This window comes from Polyergus mexicanus, unplaced genomic scaffold (genome assembly GCF_030449975.1).
Source record: "Polyergus mexicanus isolate NDT 795.1 unplaced genomic scaffold, iyPolMexi1.0 SCAF_19, whole genome shotgun sequence".
Classification (NCBI taxonomy): Eukaryota; Metazoa; Arthropoda; class Insecta; order Hymenoptera; family Formicidae; genus Polyergus; species Polyergus mexicanus.
In genome coordinates this window covers 5991238-6006321 of record NW_027223339.1, presented here as the reverse complement: position 1 = coordinate 6006321, position 15084 = coordinate 5991238, and the positions used below count along the sequence as shown (strand labels likewise).

The 15084-nt window shown below is 34.2% G+C and overlaps 1 protein-coding gene across 1 annotated transcript; it reads left to right on the top strand.

The window, feature by feature from the left end:
* Nucleotides 1-1311: 1311 nt before the first annotated feature.
* On the top strand, nt 1312-1629 carry LOC138941615 (protein FAM170B-like; the record flags this gene model as incomplete). The annotated part of the gene is made up of 2 exons (XM_070311442.1): nt 1312-1426; nt 1547-1629. Coding segments are annotated over 2 exons (198 nt in total), but the record flags the coding sequence as incomplete, so codon positions are not given.
* Nucleotides 1630-15084: the final 13455 nt, after the last annotated feature.

Genomic DNA, 15084 nt, shown 5'->3' with positions numbered 1-15084 from the left:
CTTGCTCACACACTCGCTCACACTCACTCACACTCACATACCTGCACTTACTCACACTCACTCACACTCACTCACACTCACTCACGCTCACTCACACTTGCTCACACACTCGCTCACATTTACTCACACTCACTCACACTCACTCACGCTCACACACTCACACACTCACACACTCACACACTCACACACTCACACACTCACACACTCATACACACTCACTCACGCTCACTCACGCTCACTCACTCTCATTCACTCACACTCACTCACACTCACTCACACACTCACTCGCGCTCACTCGCACTCACACGCACTCACTCACACACCCATTCACACTCACTCATACACTCACTCACGCTCACTCACTCTCACTCACACTCACACTCACTCACACACTCACTTACACTCACTCACACACTAACTCACTCACTCACACATTCACTTACACTCACTCACACTCTCACTCACACTCACTCACACTTGCTCACACACTCGCTAACACTCACTCACAAACATAGAACCTAAACATAGAACCTAAACATAGAACCTAAACATAGAACCTAAACATAGAACCTAAACATAGAACCTAAACATAGAACCTAAACATAGAACCTAAACATAGAACCTAAACATAGAACCTAAATATAGAACCTAGACATAGAACCTAAACATAGAACCTAAACATAGAACCTAAAAATAGAACCTAAACATAGAACCTAAAAATAGAACCTAAACATAGAACCTAAACATAGAACCTAAACATAGAACCTAAACATAGAACCTAAACATAGAACCTAAACATAGAACCTAAACATAGAACCGAAACATAGAACCGAAACATAGAACCTAAACATAGAACAGTACTCTGCGTTGATACCACTGCTTTCAACTTTAACTTCAACTTTAACTTCAACTTTAACTTCACCTCCACCCCCACCCCCACCCCCACCCCCACCTCCACCCCCACCTCCACCTCCACCTCCACCTCAACTTCAACCTCAATCTCCACCTCAACATTAACATCAACATCAACACCAACACCAACACCAACACCAACACCAACACCAACACCAACACCAACACCAACACCAACACCAACACCAACACCAACACCAACACCAACACCAACACCAACACCAACACCAACACCAACACCAACACCAACACCAACACCAACACCAACACCAACACCAACACCAACACCAACATCAACATCAACATCAACCTCAACCTCAACCTCAACCTCAACCTCAACCTCAACCTCAACCTCAACCTCAACCTCAACCTCAACCTCAACCTCAACCTCAACCTCAACCTCAACCTCAACCTCAACCTCAACCTCAACCTCAACCTCAACCTCAACCTCAACCTCAACGTCAACGTCAACGTCAACGTCAACGTCAACGTCAACGTCAACGTCAACGTCAACGTCAACGTCAACGTCAACGTCAACGTCAACGTCAACGTCAACGTCAACGTCAACGTCAACGTCAACGTCAACGTCAACGTCAAACGTCAACGTCAACGTCAACGTCAAGTTGAAGTTGACGTCAAAGTCAAAGTCAACGTCAACGTCAAAGTCAACGTCAACGTCAACGTCAAAGTCAACGTCAACGTCAACGTCAACGTTAACGTTGACGTCAACTCGACTTCGACTTCAACTTCAACTTCAACCGAAACCAGACCTGACTAGACCGATGACAACGACAACACACGACACGTGACATACACACACACGCGTACTTAACGTACACACACGCATACGTACGTTACTCTACGCTAGTAATTTAATGAATATGTATGTACATATACTAGATGTAACTAGATGTAATGGATGTGTACATATCCTAGCTAATGTACATACATATACAATAGAGCCAACTTAACATTTGCTTGTAAATGTAAATAATCGTAAATTAACGATAACGATAATGATAACCAAAGCGATAACGATACTACATGACCACCGATCTCGTCAGTGATGTAATTAGCAATATATTAAAAAAAAAAATATATATATATATATATGCAATTGTATATAATAATATAATAATAATATGTATGTTAAATACATATATTTTAATATTCAGACAATTCTCTTATAACGAAATTTTTTTTTTTTCTAGAAATATACAAAGATTTTTTCTTTTTACATGCAATCGATAGAATAAAATGTCACATATAATTATTCATTAATGCCATAGCAAGAATTGCGATGTGACGGACTCGAAATTCTAATTTGTCTTACTTGAATCGAGAAAGAAGTGCACTCGCTATCTGGAGGACATTTCAAAATTATTTTAAACAATCTCCTCTGTCCATCTTTCTGCCCTCGAGTAGATCGTCAAACAGTCGACGAGTAATTGCACAAGCACTGTCATCTCCCCATCGTCGTCTGGTAATAGATAGTAAACCGTCGTTCGAAGAGTTCCTTTCGGTCTATTTCATCAGTCCAAGAATCAAGTAATAACCATTTGCATTTTATTCGCGTTCCCACTTTGTCGTTGCTTTCTTTCTCCCTCTCTCTCTCTCTTTTCTTTTTTTTCTCCCTCTTTCTGAGTCTATCTGTGTCTTTATTGTGTAATCATTATATAGAAAATGTCCAGCTCTTCCTCTCTGACTTTTCTTACCTTCTGTAACATCTTTAGAAAAAGTCGATGGAAGTTCGCGAACCTTTCAACAATAAGTCCTTCAGGAACTAAGAGATGTTTCATTCACCATTACAGCTACAATCACGGAACATATATATATATATATATATATATTTATTTATTTCTTTATTTATTTATTTATTTATTTATTTATTTATTTATTTATTTATTCAATTGTTTATTTATTTATTCAATTATTTATTTATTTATTTATTTTTTATACATATACATTTCTAATATTTTTAAAAGTTTTTAAATTTATTATATGAGATAATTATTCATTTTCAAACACATACACAGAATATCAAAAAATGATGTTTTTAAACATATATAATTACTCATAGAATACTCAGTTGAATATGACAAACGGACAATTAATATCACAAACGTATACACGCGAGAAGTTGCTCAATTACCGGCGGAAATTCGTACTTTTGTCACCGAACACCGTTTCATTTTGTGCACGCACATACACAGTCGCGAGTTCGAATATATATCGCGAGTGTGAAGGACTCATCCGCCAAATCCGTACTGGGGATTGTGAAGTTGTAAATTGGAATGAAATTGCAGTCGCTAATGCGCCGATTTAAATGTAAACGCGCGGAAATGGAGACGTTATAGTCATTCGCAACACCGAATCGAATGGCGATCCCGCCTTTTTATGACCGATTTCCTGGTTGAAGTAAACATTTCACGTTGACATTGGTACTGTCATCGTTGGCGTTGTACACGTATAATGTTTTTAATTAATTACAACCATTACTGTAGAGTAATTAAATTCTATATTTAATTATGCGTATGCATATGCACTCTATCTAAATGATAAAATTAATCATCAATATTCTACTAATATTAAGTATATAGGGTTCATAAACATAACGTATGTCATTTCTGAATTAAAAAATTGATTATTGATAAATGAATTCTTAAAAATCTTCTTTTCAGAAAATTAAATTGTACAATTCGATTCACGATACGATTCACAATTGCAAAAAGTACATATCGGTATATATATATCGATTACACACATAGCATTATTACGATAATTGAAATCCGTTTAATGAAATCGGTCGTAGCGCAAGCGCATATTTTCTCGAGTAATCTCCGGATCGTATATGTATTGTTAGATTCAGAGATCACAGAATTTTCTGGACGATACAGTACAAGGCTATTATGCAAATCAGTTGAAGCTTACTTTATTTCTCTCAGCATACAATAAGCCGGAGCATTATAATGGGTTCTGCGATAAGCGTTCGATAAAGCAACTTTTTATACCGGACAGCCGCGTAACAACTGATAAATCGTACATAAGTAGATGGAATGCGGCCCGGGATTTGTATTGACGTAATGAGATTTTTGAAAGCCATCTATCTTTTTTTCGCAATTAATAGGAAAAATTTCCAGACTATCCGATAACATTCAGAATGATAATTGTCACTTTTTATCTCGTTCTAGAAAAATATGTTTCGATTCTTTCAAGCTTGCATTTTCTTCAGAATCCATTGAGTTTTTTCAGAGATCAAGATATTTTATCTTTTACAGAAATAATAATCTATATATTTGATGCATCAAGTAATAATAAATAGCTAACGATTATAAAGTAAATATTTAAATATTACTCGTTATTTGAGAAGAACTAAAAGATTATACTATTCTTGATATAAAATGATAAGTTCGAATCTTTGATATAATTTTGTTACACATTGCTATAAAGTACAAGTCTCTATAGAAATCAATTCTATAGAAATCCTGAACAGAGCTTCGGCGAACTGCTTTGATCGGGTTAGACCCGCCGCGTAACATCTCGACTTCGCGATAATAACGGGAGTACGATTTAACTTGGTTAAAGTGCAATTACTCAGCGGTTAACCCGAACTACTCCCTTATCTCTGTTTACTGTGTACTCAAGAAATCAGTAGCTGAGTTTAGTCACCATGCTCAGAAATCGTGCGCGACGGTTTGTGCATGCATTAATTAATTGACTTCTCTGACTACGAAGCGTTTCCACCGACATCATAAGATGATAGCAACGAACAGTAGTTACGAGAAAGTATTTAACAAGAATTTAATGTAAATTCCTATGTGTATGATTTAATTTATATCAGATATTAATGTGATAATTATATGCAATTTATATATATATATATATATATATATATATATATATACAATATATATAACTTACATAGTTAAATTATTATATATAATTAATTAAATTTCTGTATTGTTAAATAAATGGTTATATATAAATTTAAATATAATACTTTCAAAATTTTAATTTTATTATTTGTTTCTTTATCTCTGTTTAATTCAGTTTATTTGTCAAAAATTTTTATTTATAAATATGACAAGAAGTGATTATATATACACTCTATATACATATTATCACGGAATAATAATATAAATACAATACAAAAATTACAACAACAGAAAATTGTCATTATTCAAGCATCAATATCAGACAATATAACAAATAAATTTTCTTACTTAAAAGAATTAAATTATTTTTGACATTATTAAATTCAATTAGCGGCTGCCTTATTCAACAAGAATAAAAGCGAGACAGGATCAAACGCATAAAACAGCTAAGACGGCCACTTCGAAATCTGCACTACGTCGTTGGCGCTTCAACGGCGCTCGCACAAGTTGGAGCTTGGAGCTTCAGAAAGTTAGTATAATGTGCCTGGTGTATAGTATGCGCTCATCTTTATTAATACAAGGATGATCCGACGAGAGAGTTTTAAGTTGGCCTACCGGAGCAGCTCAGCTAATATTTACGTTTCATTTTGCTGAAGCTCTATAGCCGCTCTCGAAGTTTGATGAAAATTGCGCGGCGACGTATGGTCATTCCTCGTGTGATTTTTCCTGTTTGGTCAGCATCATTCTCTAAATTTTCATTTTGCGTTTAACGAATTAAGTCTTATTCTCTACTTAATCATTTGCAATTTGCTTTACTATACAATTGTACATTACTATACAACATTACTATACAAAACTGTGTGTATAATATTACTCTGTCGTTAATATATTACGATATCGGAAATTTAATGATAAGTAGGAGAGACTACGAAGAAATTTCACCTTTATCCTTCTTCAACATTGCATCCGTCTGGGAGAGCAATTAGTCGCCATCGGCCTTAATAACAGCATGCCTTAAAATATCTCTTGCCTATCGAAGGCTGTAATTTACGCTTTAGATATATTTACAAAAATGTATTTTAAAATGTATTTTGCGATTACATAGCTTTTTTATACTTACTATGATTTTATAAGCATTTAATGCCAAATTTAGATTGAATATTATTACAAATAGATAGACATATCTTTTATTCTTCATTTATAATTTTACGTATAATTTTATATTAATTTTATACATAGTTTTATATACATATTCATGTATAATTTTATATACATAATTGATTATATTTCACGTTTTAACTCGTCAACGCATCAGAGATGACGATAAGAATCATACAGCTGGATATTCAATAATATAAATAAATTACATAAATTTAAGCTTTATCGACGAAATTTATTTCCACCTATAAATCTATATTACATTGCTATTATTATAGCAAGCAATAATGCAGCAAAGTGTGTACATTTAAAGTTTAGTAAAATTTTATTGTTCAATTTTGAACCCGATCTGCTATACGAATAAGAAGAATAAAAAGAGAGAAAGAGAGAGAGAGAGAAAGAGATGTGGTACAATTAATATTCAAAAGATATAGTTCCCGTTGCTCTGCTCTTTAACAATTTTGCTCGACCGTATCAGCACGCGCACTGTAATCGAGACGCGTCCAAGACGGAGTTTTCCAATTAGTGCGTTTATATTAAATTACCCGACGGGCGCACAGATAATGGCCTACCAGTAATGAGATTGTTCCGTCGAATGCTCGCTGGTTATATCTCGCGGCAGATAAGGCCACAGTCCCTAACAACGAGACGGTTTGATGGATTAGAATCGGTAGCAGAGATGCTCTCGGTATTCGAACGATCTCGTTTCGAAATAACTGGGGGCGACAGCTGATGAAGTTATTGGAAACTTAAGAAGAGATATTTCTCTATTTTTCTCTCTCACTCTCTCTCTCTCTCTTTTTGCTTGATCAAAATTTTACATAAACCAAAATTCTACTCTACAAGAAAAACGATAATGATGTAATTATAATGTATGATACATCTATATTGATTGCATGTAAATTATAAAATTGAGCGGAAAGATTGTGTTCTTGGATCAATTTGATATCGATCTTACTGATCTATAAAAAAAACCTGACGTAATGGCCGGAAACCTGTTCCTTAAATGTTCCTTTAGATAACGGCGAAAAAAAGTGATATGATAAATCTCTCAATATCTGCTATGGATTTAGCAAACCTTATACCGCCCGGAGACATCCTCCGCTCCGTAAAGAGGATTGAACTGACACATTTTGACTTATCAATTTTAAACGCCGTTCCACCCTTCGGCTTGTAGGATTGCTCATTCATTGTGAATAAAAAATAAAAATTGTCTTTAACATATTCAATTTTTTTTCTTTGCCCCTTTAAATATGAAAATTATTATTATTATTATTAATGATATCATCTCTCACAATTGTAAAGTAAATTTTTCTTATCTCTTCTTTATATACAATATTTTTATATCTGATACATATGTGTGTGTTATGTCAAATGCTGTAAAAACTATTTAACTGTTATTTTTTACTATTACCTATTGTAATCAATTTTGTTAAAAATCTGATGAAATTTCGATTTACTATATAAATTTGTTTTATTATTTATATTTGTTCAATTTAAATATCTTAAAAAATAAATATCTCCAATATTTTAAATGAGAAAATGTTAAAATACAGGCATTCGTGTTTTGCACCCATAAAATCACTATTCAAAAAGCAATATAATTGATATAAGAGAGAGAGAAACCGTTTTGCTGCCAGCATAAAATCAAAATTATTAAAATTATCTCGGTCAAAATGATCAGCCGATCCGATAATCAAGAACCTTCGCGACCACCTTGAATTCGTCATTCTGTAATGTTTAAAGCGTAACCGTTTGTATTTAGGAAAAGCGACGTGAATAGAACCGGGATAAATTATGAGCGGGCGACCACTGGAGGTACGATTTACGATGACCGAGTTGTTTGGCGAATGCGTAATGCGTTCACCTGGTGATTCAATGCTCGACCCGTTTATACATTAACGTGCGCGTTGGGCTACCAACGTCCCGCGACGACGGACGCAATGATTTTCATTCTCGACGCGACGCGCGATCGTCAAATTGTAAATCCCCCTTCGACGTTTCGCGCAATTTGATAGGCTTCCGTTTCATAAAACGGCCGGCGGAAAATGCGAACGATGCACAAAAACGCGGCAATGTAATGTCCGGATCACTTCCCCAAATGCTCTCTCTCGTCAGATTTCTCGCGAGAGTCCACTAAATGTGAATATTGGCGCGTCGAAATTTGATTTGTCGACCGCATGATGCGTCGAAAAAAATCTGAAAATTTATATTTTGCAAGGTACAATAGCATCATCTTGCTTTTACCATCTGGTCTAGATTTTAGCTAAAGTTTTTAACAAAAACTTGATGAAACATTTTTAAATACGTTGTTTATTTACGAAGATAATCTTAAATATCGATAATTCTCGGCAACTTAAACTTTAAAAGAGTAAAGAATAAAAGTTCCTTATTTGATAAACTTTAAATCAATATTCCCATTCCTTAGGCTTTTTAAAAACAAAGATTAAAACCGAAGTTGTTAAAAAAAGCACAATAATAAAAGACATATATAATATAACATATATAATTCAAGAATATATCAATGATGTCTTATTAGATATTCCTATTTATACGTATATCAAGTTAATATATCATAAAATAAACGTGAAAATTGTATTATATAATTGTACTGTATAATAGAAATCCTAGTCGGATATTACGAATAAATATTATAGTTTTGATAGACGCAGTAAAATGCGGTAAATTATTGTTTCGCGTAACAGAGTCGAGAGACAGTCTATAAGAGAAAATACTGCCATTGGTTGCTACAGAAATAGAGCTTTTACTATTGGCCGTGCACCCCAGTAAAGAAGCTTGAGATATTTCACGTTACTGCCTATGAAAACCTAATCCATGACGATAAAGCATCGTCGCAATATATTACTGTCGAGCAGAGTCCGAGCTTCGATACCTATATTACAGTTGTATTTCTCGCCGTGTGACAGTGAACGAGTGATACGAACGGAAACGTTGGAAACTAATTTCTAGATCGTGCAATTGCGCGCATACATAATTCCATAATTTTACTATGTGCATCTATATCAATAATGCTCGAGTACTTTCGTAATTTTGTCGTAATTGAATAAAGTTAATTATTTTATTTCAGTTGACGGGCATAATTGTTTATAAAATTATTTTCTTCAGAAATGCATTAATCTTAAAAAGAAAAGATTATTGTCCATCTTTCATTACGCTATATACATATAAAAATTAATTAAAACATTTTTTAAATTGAGAAAACAAGTAGCAAGTCTAAACTTTAAACCAATTTCTAGTTACATAAATTGGATTAAATTTCTTTAATAAAAGGACGATGCATAATTCAGTCTAAAAATTACTACATTAATTCTGTTAATTAATTTTTTATTTTATTTAGATTATAACACTAATGATGTAAATAGAGAAAAAATTGTAATTAATGCAGCTAGCTCTGTCTTCACTTTGCGCTAATAATAAAAAAACGAGAACATCACAACAAGTCGATAATATCGTTTCGCACATTTGGCAATGAGTTGTCCAGAATCCGCAACGCGGATGTACGAACGGCGAAGAACGGCGACTTGCCGTGATCATCGGCGAGAGAGAATTTGTTGTAAATGGCGAAGAACGGTGCGGGGAAAACGAGCAAGGAAAGCCATTGTGGACTGCGATTTATTTCCGCCTTTGTCTCTAACCAACTCCCGAGAGACTGCATCGAGCGATACCGGAGAATGAGAGGATTGTTTGCGCCATTGACTCAAGGTGGTCGACTTCTCCACGGAACTTACATACTATATGTACGCGCGCGCGCGCGCGCGCGCGCGCGTGTGTGTGTGTGTGTGTGTGTGTGTGTGTGTGTGTGTGTGTGTGTACACGCGTATGCAATCCAGTGTATCGATAGGGTAGCATCGCCCTTCCATCTCGAAAGTGGTAGTGGATATATTTAGGCTTCTCTTCTCTATCGGATCTTTACGAGGAATCCGCGCACATCACTTCTATCGACAAAGAAACCCATACGACAGGATTATTCGACAAAGCTGGAGAGAATGTCTCACTGTGGGTGAGATGGTTGGTCGATCATCTGAAGATCGAAATTTTCGAAGAAATCTATGAAACCGAGCGTTTCTCTCTTAATCGGATGCAAATGCGTGAACATATTCGTGATTACATCCGATCCGCCTTAGAGTATAAGTGAATTATTTACATTGAAAGGAGTATAATCGATGGTTGATGAACGGAAAAAATTATCTCATAATGAAACGTAAATTTTTGGGGTATGGTTGTACAAGATTTTGTAGAAATTATAATAACATACTTTACTATCTTTATAATATTGTACAATTCGAATAACTTATTCTGAATTCTTTGAATGACGAGTAACATAATACGCGCAATTTTTATTTTATAAACATTTTTATTTTATTTTAATATGAATCATATTATCAAGATTTATAAGATAGCATATTAAAGTGTTACTAATATCGGGGCTCTGTTATTATAGCGTGGCAATTATAGAACTTACGCACTACCCTAATATATCGCGGGGTGCGACTTAAGAATTCAAGGCGTCGCGCGAGCCGCATCCCCGATACAACCCGTTCGGGGGGCAAAACTATCTACGCGGTCCACGGAAACTTCTCCGGCTCGAATCTCCCCCGTCAAAACTTTCTCAAGACTGGTAAACTACTCGAAGATAAACGAGCCGCGCGTAAACTACAAGAGGAGACGCCACGGGTGTGCACGTGCGATGAGACGCGGCTGGTGTTCAGAGTTACCCTTAGACAGAGGGAAGTAGGGAAACAAGGACGAGAAAAGACACGCCAACAGAAAGAAGAATAAAGAATAGAAACGGAATAGCTTGGGAACCAGGGGATAAAATCAAAGAAGATCTAGAAGAATTCTTTTTTATAATACTCTTTTTTTTACACTTCTCTCAAATTATTTTTATTTAATTAAATATATAAAAAAAGTTTTTAAAAATAATTCTCAACGACATTTCTTTTCCTTCTCAAATTTTCACCAAGTTTTTACAAATACTCTGATAGATTTTATTTTTCATATTGCTGGTTTATATGGTAGATTATAGTATCGGTTTTATTTAAACGACATCTTCAAAGACAGAGTCAAACTTGACTGTAAATTCTCCAAATCTTTTTTTCCGGACGAAGTGTCATTGCACTCGTAACAGACACAACGTAATGTAAGAAAAGTAAGTAAGAAAAGTTATAGTATATCAGTTAAATATAAAGTTAAATTAATTGTAATTTTCATCTGAAACAAATTCTTCTTTGAGTTTCAATTAGATACATCACAATTTCAGTAAGTATTATGTATTTAAATATTTCGTAATAAGACAAAAATACAATTTAATGACATTCCTAGCAATAGCCCAAGAAGTAATAGATCTTTCTTATTTTCAGTGATGAACCATATCTTTGTTACAGATAGCATATCATGATATTTTGTGCAATATCTCCATCAGTTCTGTGAAAGAAGTCTTTTACAATGCAAGTTGTTGTTTTCATAGTCTTAGGGTAATCTGCTATTTAATAAACTGTACGTACGTATACTATAATATGTATACTCGTGAGATTTGATAACATTTCTATTAAAATTATTTTGTATATAAAATTCTAATATATATATATATATATATATATATATATATATATATATATATATGGAGAGAGAGAGAGAGAGAGAGAGAGAGAGAGAGAAAGAGAGAAAGAGAGAAAGAGAGAAAGAATATTCTCTTAAGCTTCTAACATTTTCCTCGAATTCGACAAAAAGTCATCGACACGATGGTTGCGCATCCGATCTTGGCAGTTTTGCATCAGATTGCGCAGCGTATAAAGCCAGTCCTAATGAGCATCTTGTTCGGAAAATCTCTCAGTCGGGCCGCGAATGTAATTCTATGTGTAGAATGGTAATGGCCAGGAAACTTTTAGCCACGCTAATGCGATAATGAATTAAATTACGAGGATGGGTTGAGGCATCGTGTCTACCGCGGTGAATAATTACTCGCTTTTTCTCTTATATTGTATTTCACGATGTACGAAACGGGGGTGAATTTTGCACGGATGATGTATTTATAAAAATCCGATGCTCGCTCGCACTCTCGATACCGCGCGTCGAACATCAACACATTTGCATTCGAACAGTGCAACGCATCAACGCGCTCCGATAAATGTAAGCCGACTCCTGTAATCGTCCTTCAATTACATTATTCTCGTGTAATTAGCATACCTTGTGACGAGTTAACGTCAATATTGCGGGTCGGTGCCTCCGTCAATATTAAACAAGTTGCCCGTCATTGATGTTGCAAATTAATTAAAAGTGCGCGAAAAGAGTCTTTCATTTTTAATTAAAACTTGCTACATTGCTGGCTGTAATATCATGCGCACACATTTGCCCGAGCGTTTGCGGCTCTGGTATCACATTATTTCAAGCAACATTAATATTGTAAAATGAGATTTCTTTTTACTTGTGTTACTTTGTGATGGATCCTATTCGAAAGGATCTGATGTATCCGTGTATTATCTTCCAGTCCAATCCTCTAATGTCGATATTTCTTATTGCACGGGCAAATTTAAATCATTAATAAACTCGTCCTTCTTCATTAATTAGGATAACATTATGTGAGAAAAAAATATTTACAAATACAATAAACGAAAATAAATTATAATGTATTATTACATAGTATAGAAAGATGGAAATATTGTACATACTCGTAAAATAAATATATTCGACTCTTTCAAAACAAATAAAATAAATATTTTATTACAAATTAGAATATTATTTGATACTATTTCAATATTTGCAGAATAATGACTTTTTTATTAAATAATTTTCTCACTAAATAACCATAGTTACAAAGAGAGATTCTATTATTCAACATTTCTCTTATGTTAGACTGTACCCTTATATAGTAGTCTATTAAACGTAACAATATCGTCGGGTAAATCAGATCTTGGAAAATCTTTTAGGCAAGAGAGAAGCTCCAAATCGAAGGAAATAAACTACAAACACGATTCATCCAATTTTTGTTGTTCAGTACACGATTCGATGTTTTTACAGCAGAACAATAGTTTTCCAGTATCGTTATTTTCGATATTCCGCGACGAATCCTTTTATCCCGTATCGAATCCGAAAGGGTTTACCTCTCCTCGTAGTATATCGGAAAGGTTTACCCTCGCTTCGTGGCGCACCGAAATTGACTCGTTCCAAGGGATTAAACGTGCAGCCCAGTTATGCCCAGAAACCGTACGTATTCCAGAGAAATTCGCGGCTTCTCTCGTCGTCGAACGGATTCGTTGGTCCTGCAATAAGCGATCCAACAACTAGTATCTATATATATATATATATATATGAATATCTATATAGATGTATACTAAATATATAGAACGTCTTTGATCAATCGGAGTTCCATTTGCAACCAGATTCTGCAAGAGTAACAGAGGCTTCTGTTCATCAATGGCTGTTGATGATTTCAAAGTTCTCTCTTCCTTTTTTTCTTCAATCGCTAATCAATTTTATATGCATAATGGTATAGATTATAGATAAATGTATTCACTTTTACATTTTAATGTAAAAAAAGTCTCTCATGAAAAAAATTTGCCGATAAAAATGTCAAGATTAAGCATTCGAAGGTTCGGAAATATACCATATATGAAGTATTTAATATAATGATCAGACACGTTCTCTAATAAATCCATAGATGTTTATGTCGTGCTGGCGCATGTACATTTAATATCGCGGGCTGTTAACTAAATGTAACTATTAAGCATTTCGGCTTAACCAACGGACATGTTGCTTGCTCGGCCGTTTAGAGTATAACATGAGACCCCGTTTCTCCCTTCCGTTTTGCTCATTCATCAACTATGAAAAGAGCTTCGCGTGCGTAGCTTCGGTCGCGTGCTGCTCGAGAAATCGCGCGCTCGTGCAAGCGATAAGAGATATCGAGAATAAAAAATATTTGCGTCAAACTGTTTATATATAAAAAAAAAAGATTTTTATGGCGCCATATGGAACGCCATTACACAACGTCACCACCTTCACGAAGACACTAGAATAACGAGAAAGTTTTTTTAATCTTCAACTCGCAGATTTCATGGTCTGGCCGAAATAAAAGCAAGGAACAGAGGAATTGAAATATTAATTATTTTATCCGTTGAAAATACTTTATTAAAAATATGAATTTTATTTTAAAATTATATTATAAAGTCGTGAAAGATCAACATTTTGCTTCTGCACAGTAAACAGTAAACAATTAGTTCTTAGTCTCTTAACGCGCTCTTGAATTTTGAAATGTTATCGTTCTTATATACAATAAGTAGCAACACAATCCCTATCTCATAAAGAATTAATTAAGCATAATAGGATTTAATGAAGACAGTTCTTTAAAAAAAGATAAAATTCATCTCATTTCATACTCTCCTATATCTACTTCTAGCAAATATTTTGATGAATTTAGAAAATAATAATTAATTCTATAAATTCTATCAGATGCAATATATTTTGTACTATTGTATGTAATTAAACTTAGAACTGTAATAATATTACCAATATTGTGTGTACATTTGTGAAGTTTAGAATAAATTGATTAATAAACTAAAATATATGATTTTCATTGTTATATCTCCATATTGTGTAGAGATACATTAAATGTTTTAGCAAACATCATACCATTAATAATTCTATTACATTATTATCATTACCATTACAATTCTTATAATTATTGTGATTATTAATGTTATTATTTATGCATTGATGTTATACGTATCATCCAGCTGTTACATGAGTCATTAATAATCCATGTCGATTTAACCGTGCAAATGCTGTTCATCGCGTTCTAAAATTAAGTTAAAGTTTAATGAAAATTCAGTATAGAAATATTTAACGTGCAATGTAGGTACAATATTTGACTTTTCGCGTGAAAAATTCACGCGAAGTACAACATAATGCGAGATACTAAAATTACAAAGAAAAATTTATGACAATCATATACAGATAAAAAAAAAAATATTGGAAAACAAAATGACACGAGGAAAATGATCATTAAAATTTACTTATTGACGACAGTTGAAACAGCCGGAGCAGAGCTTTTTATTTATTTCGCCTTGTCAAAATTGTCGAAACATTTCGCAAACGCTTAGATTACGCCGTATGGACACCCTAT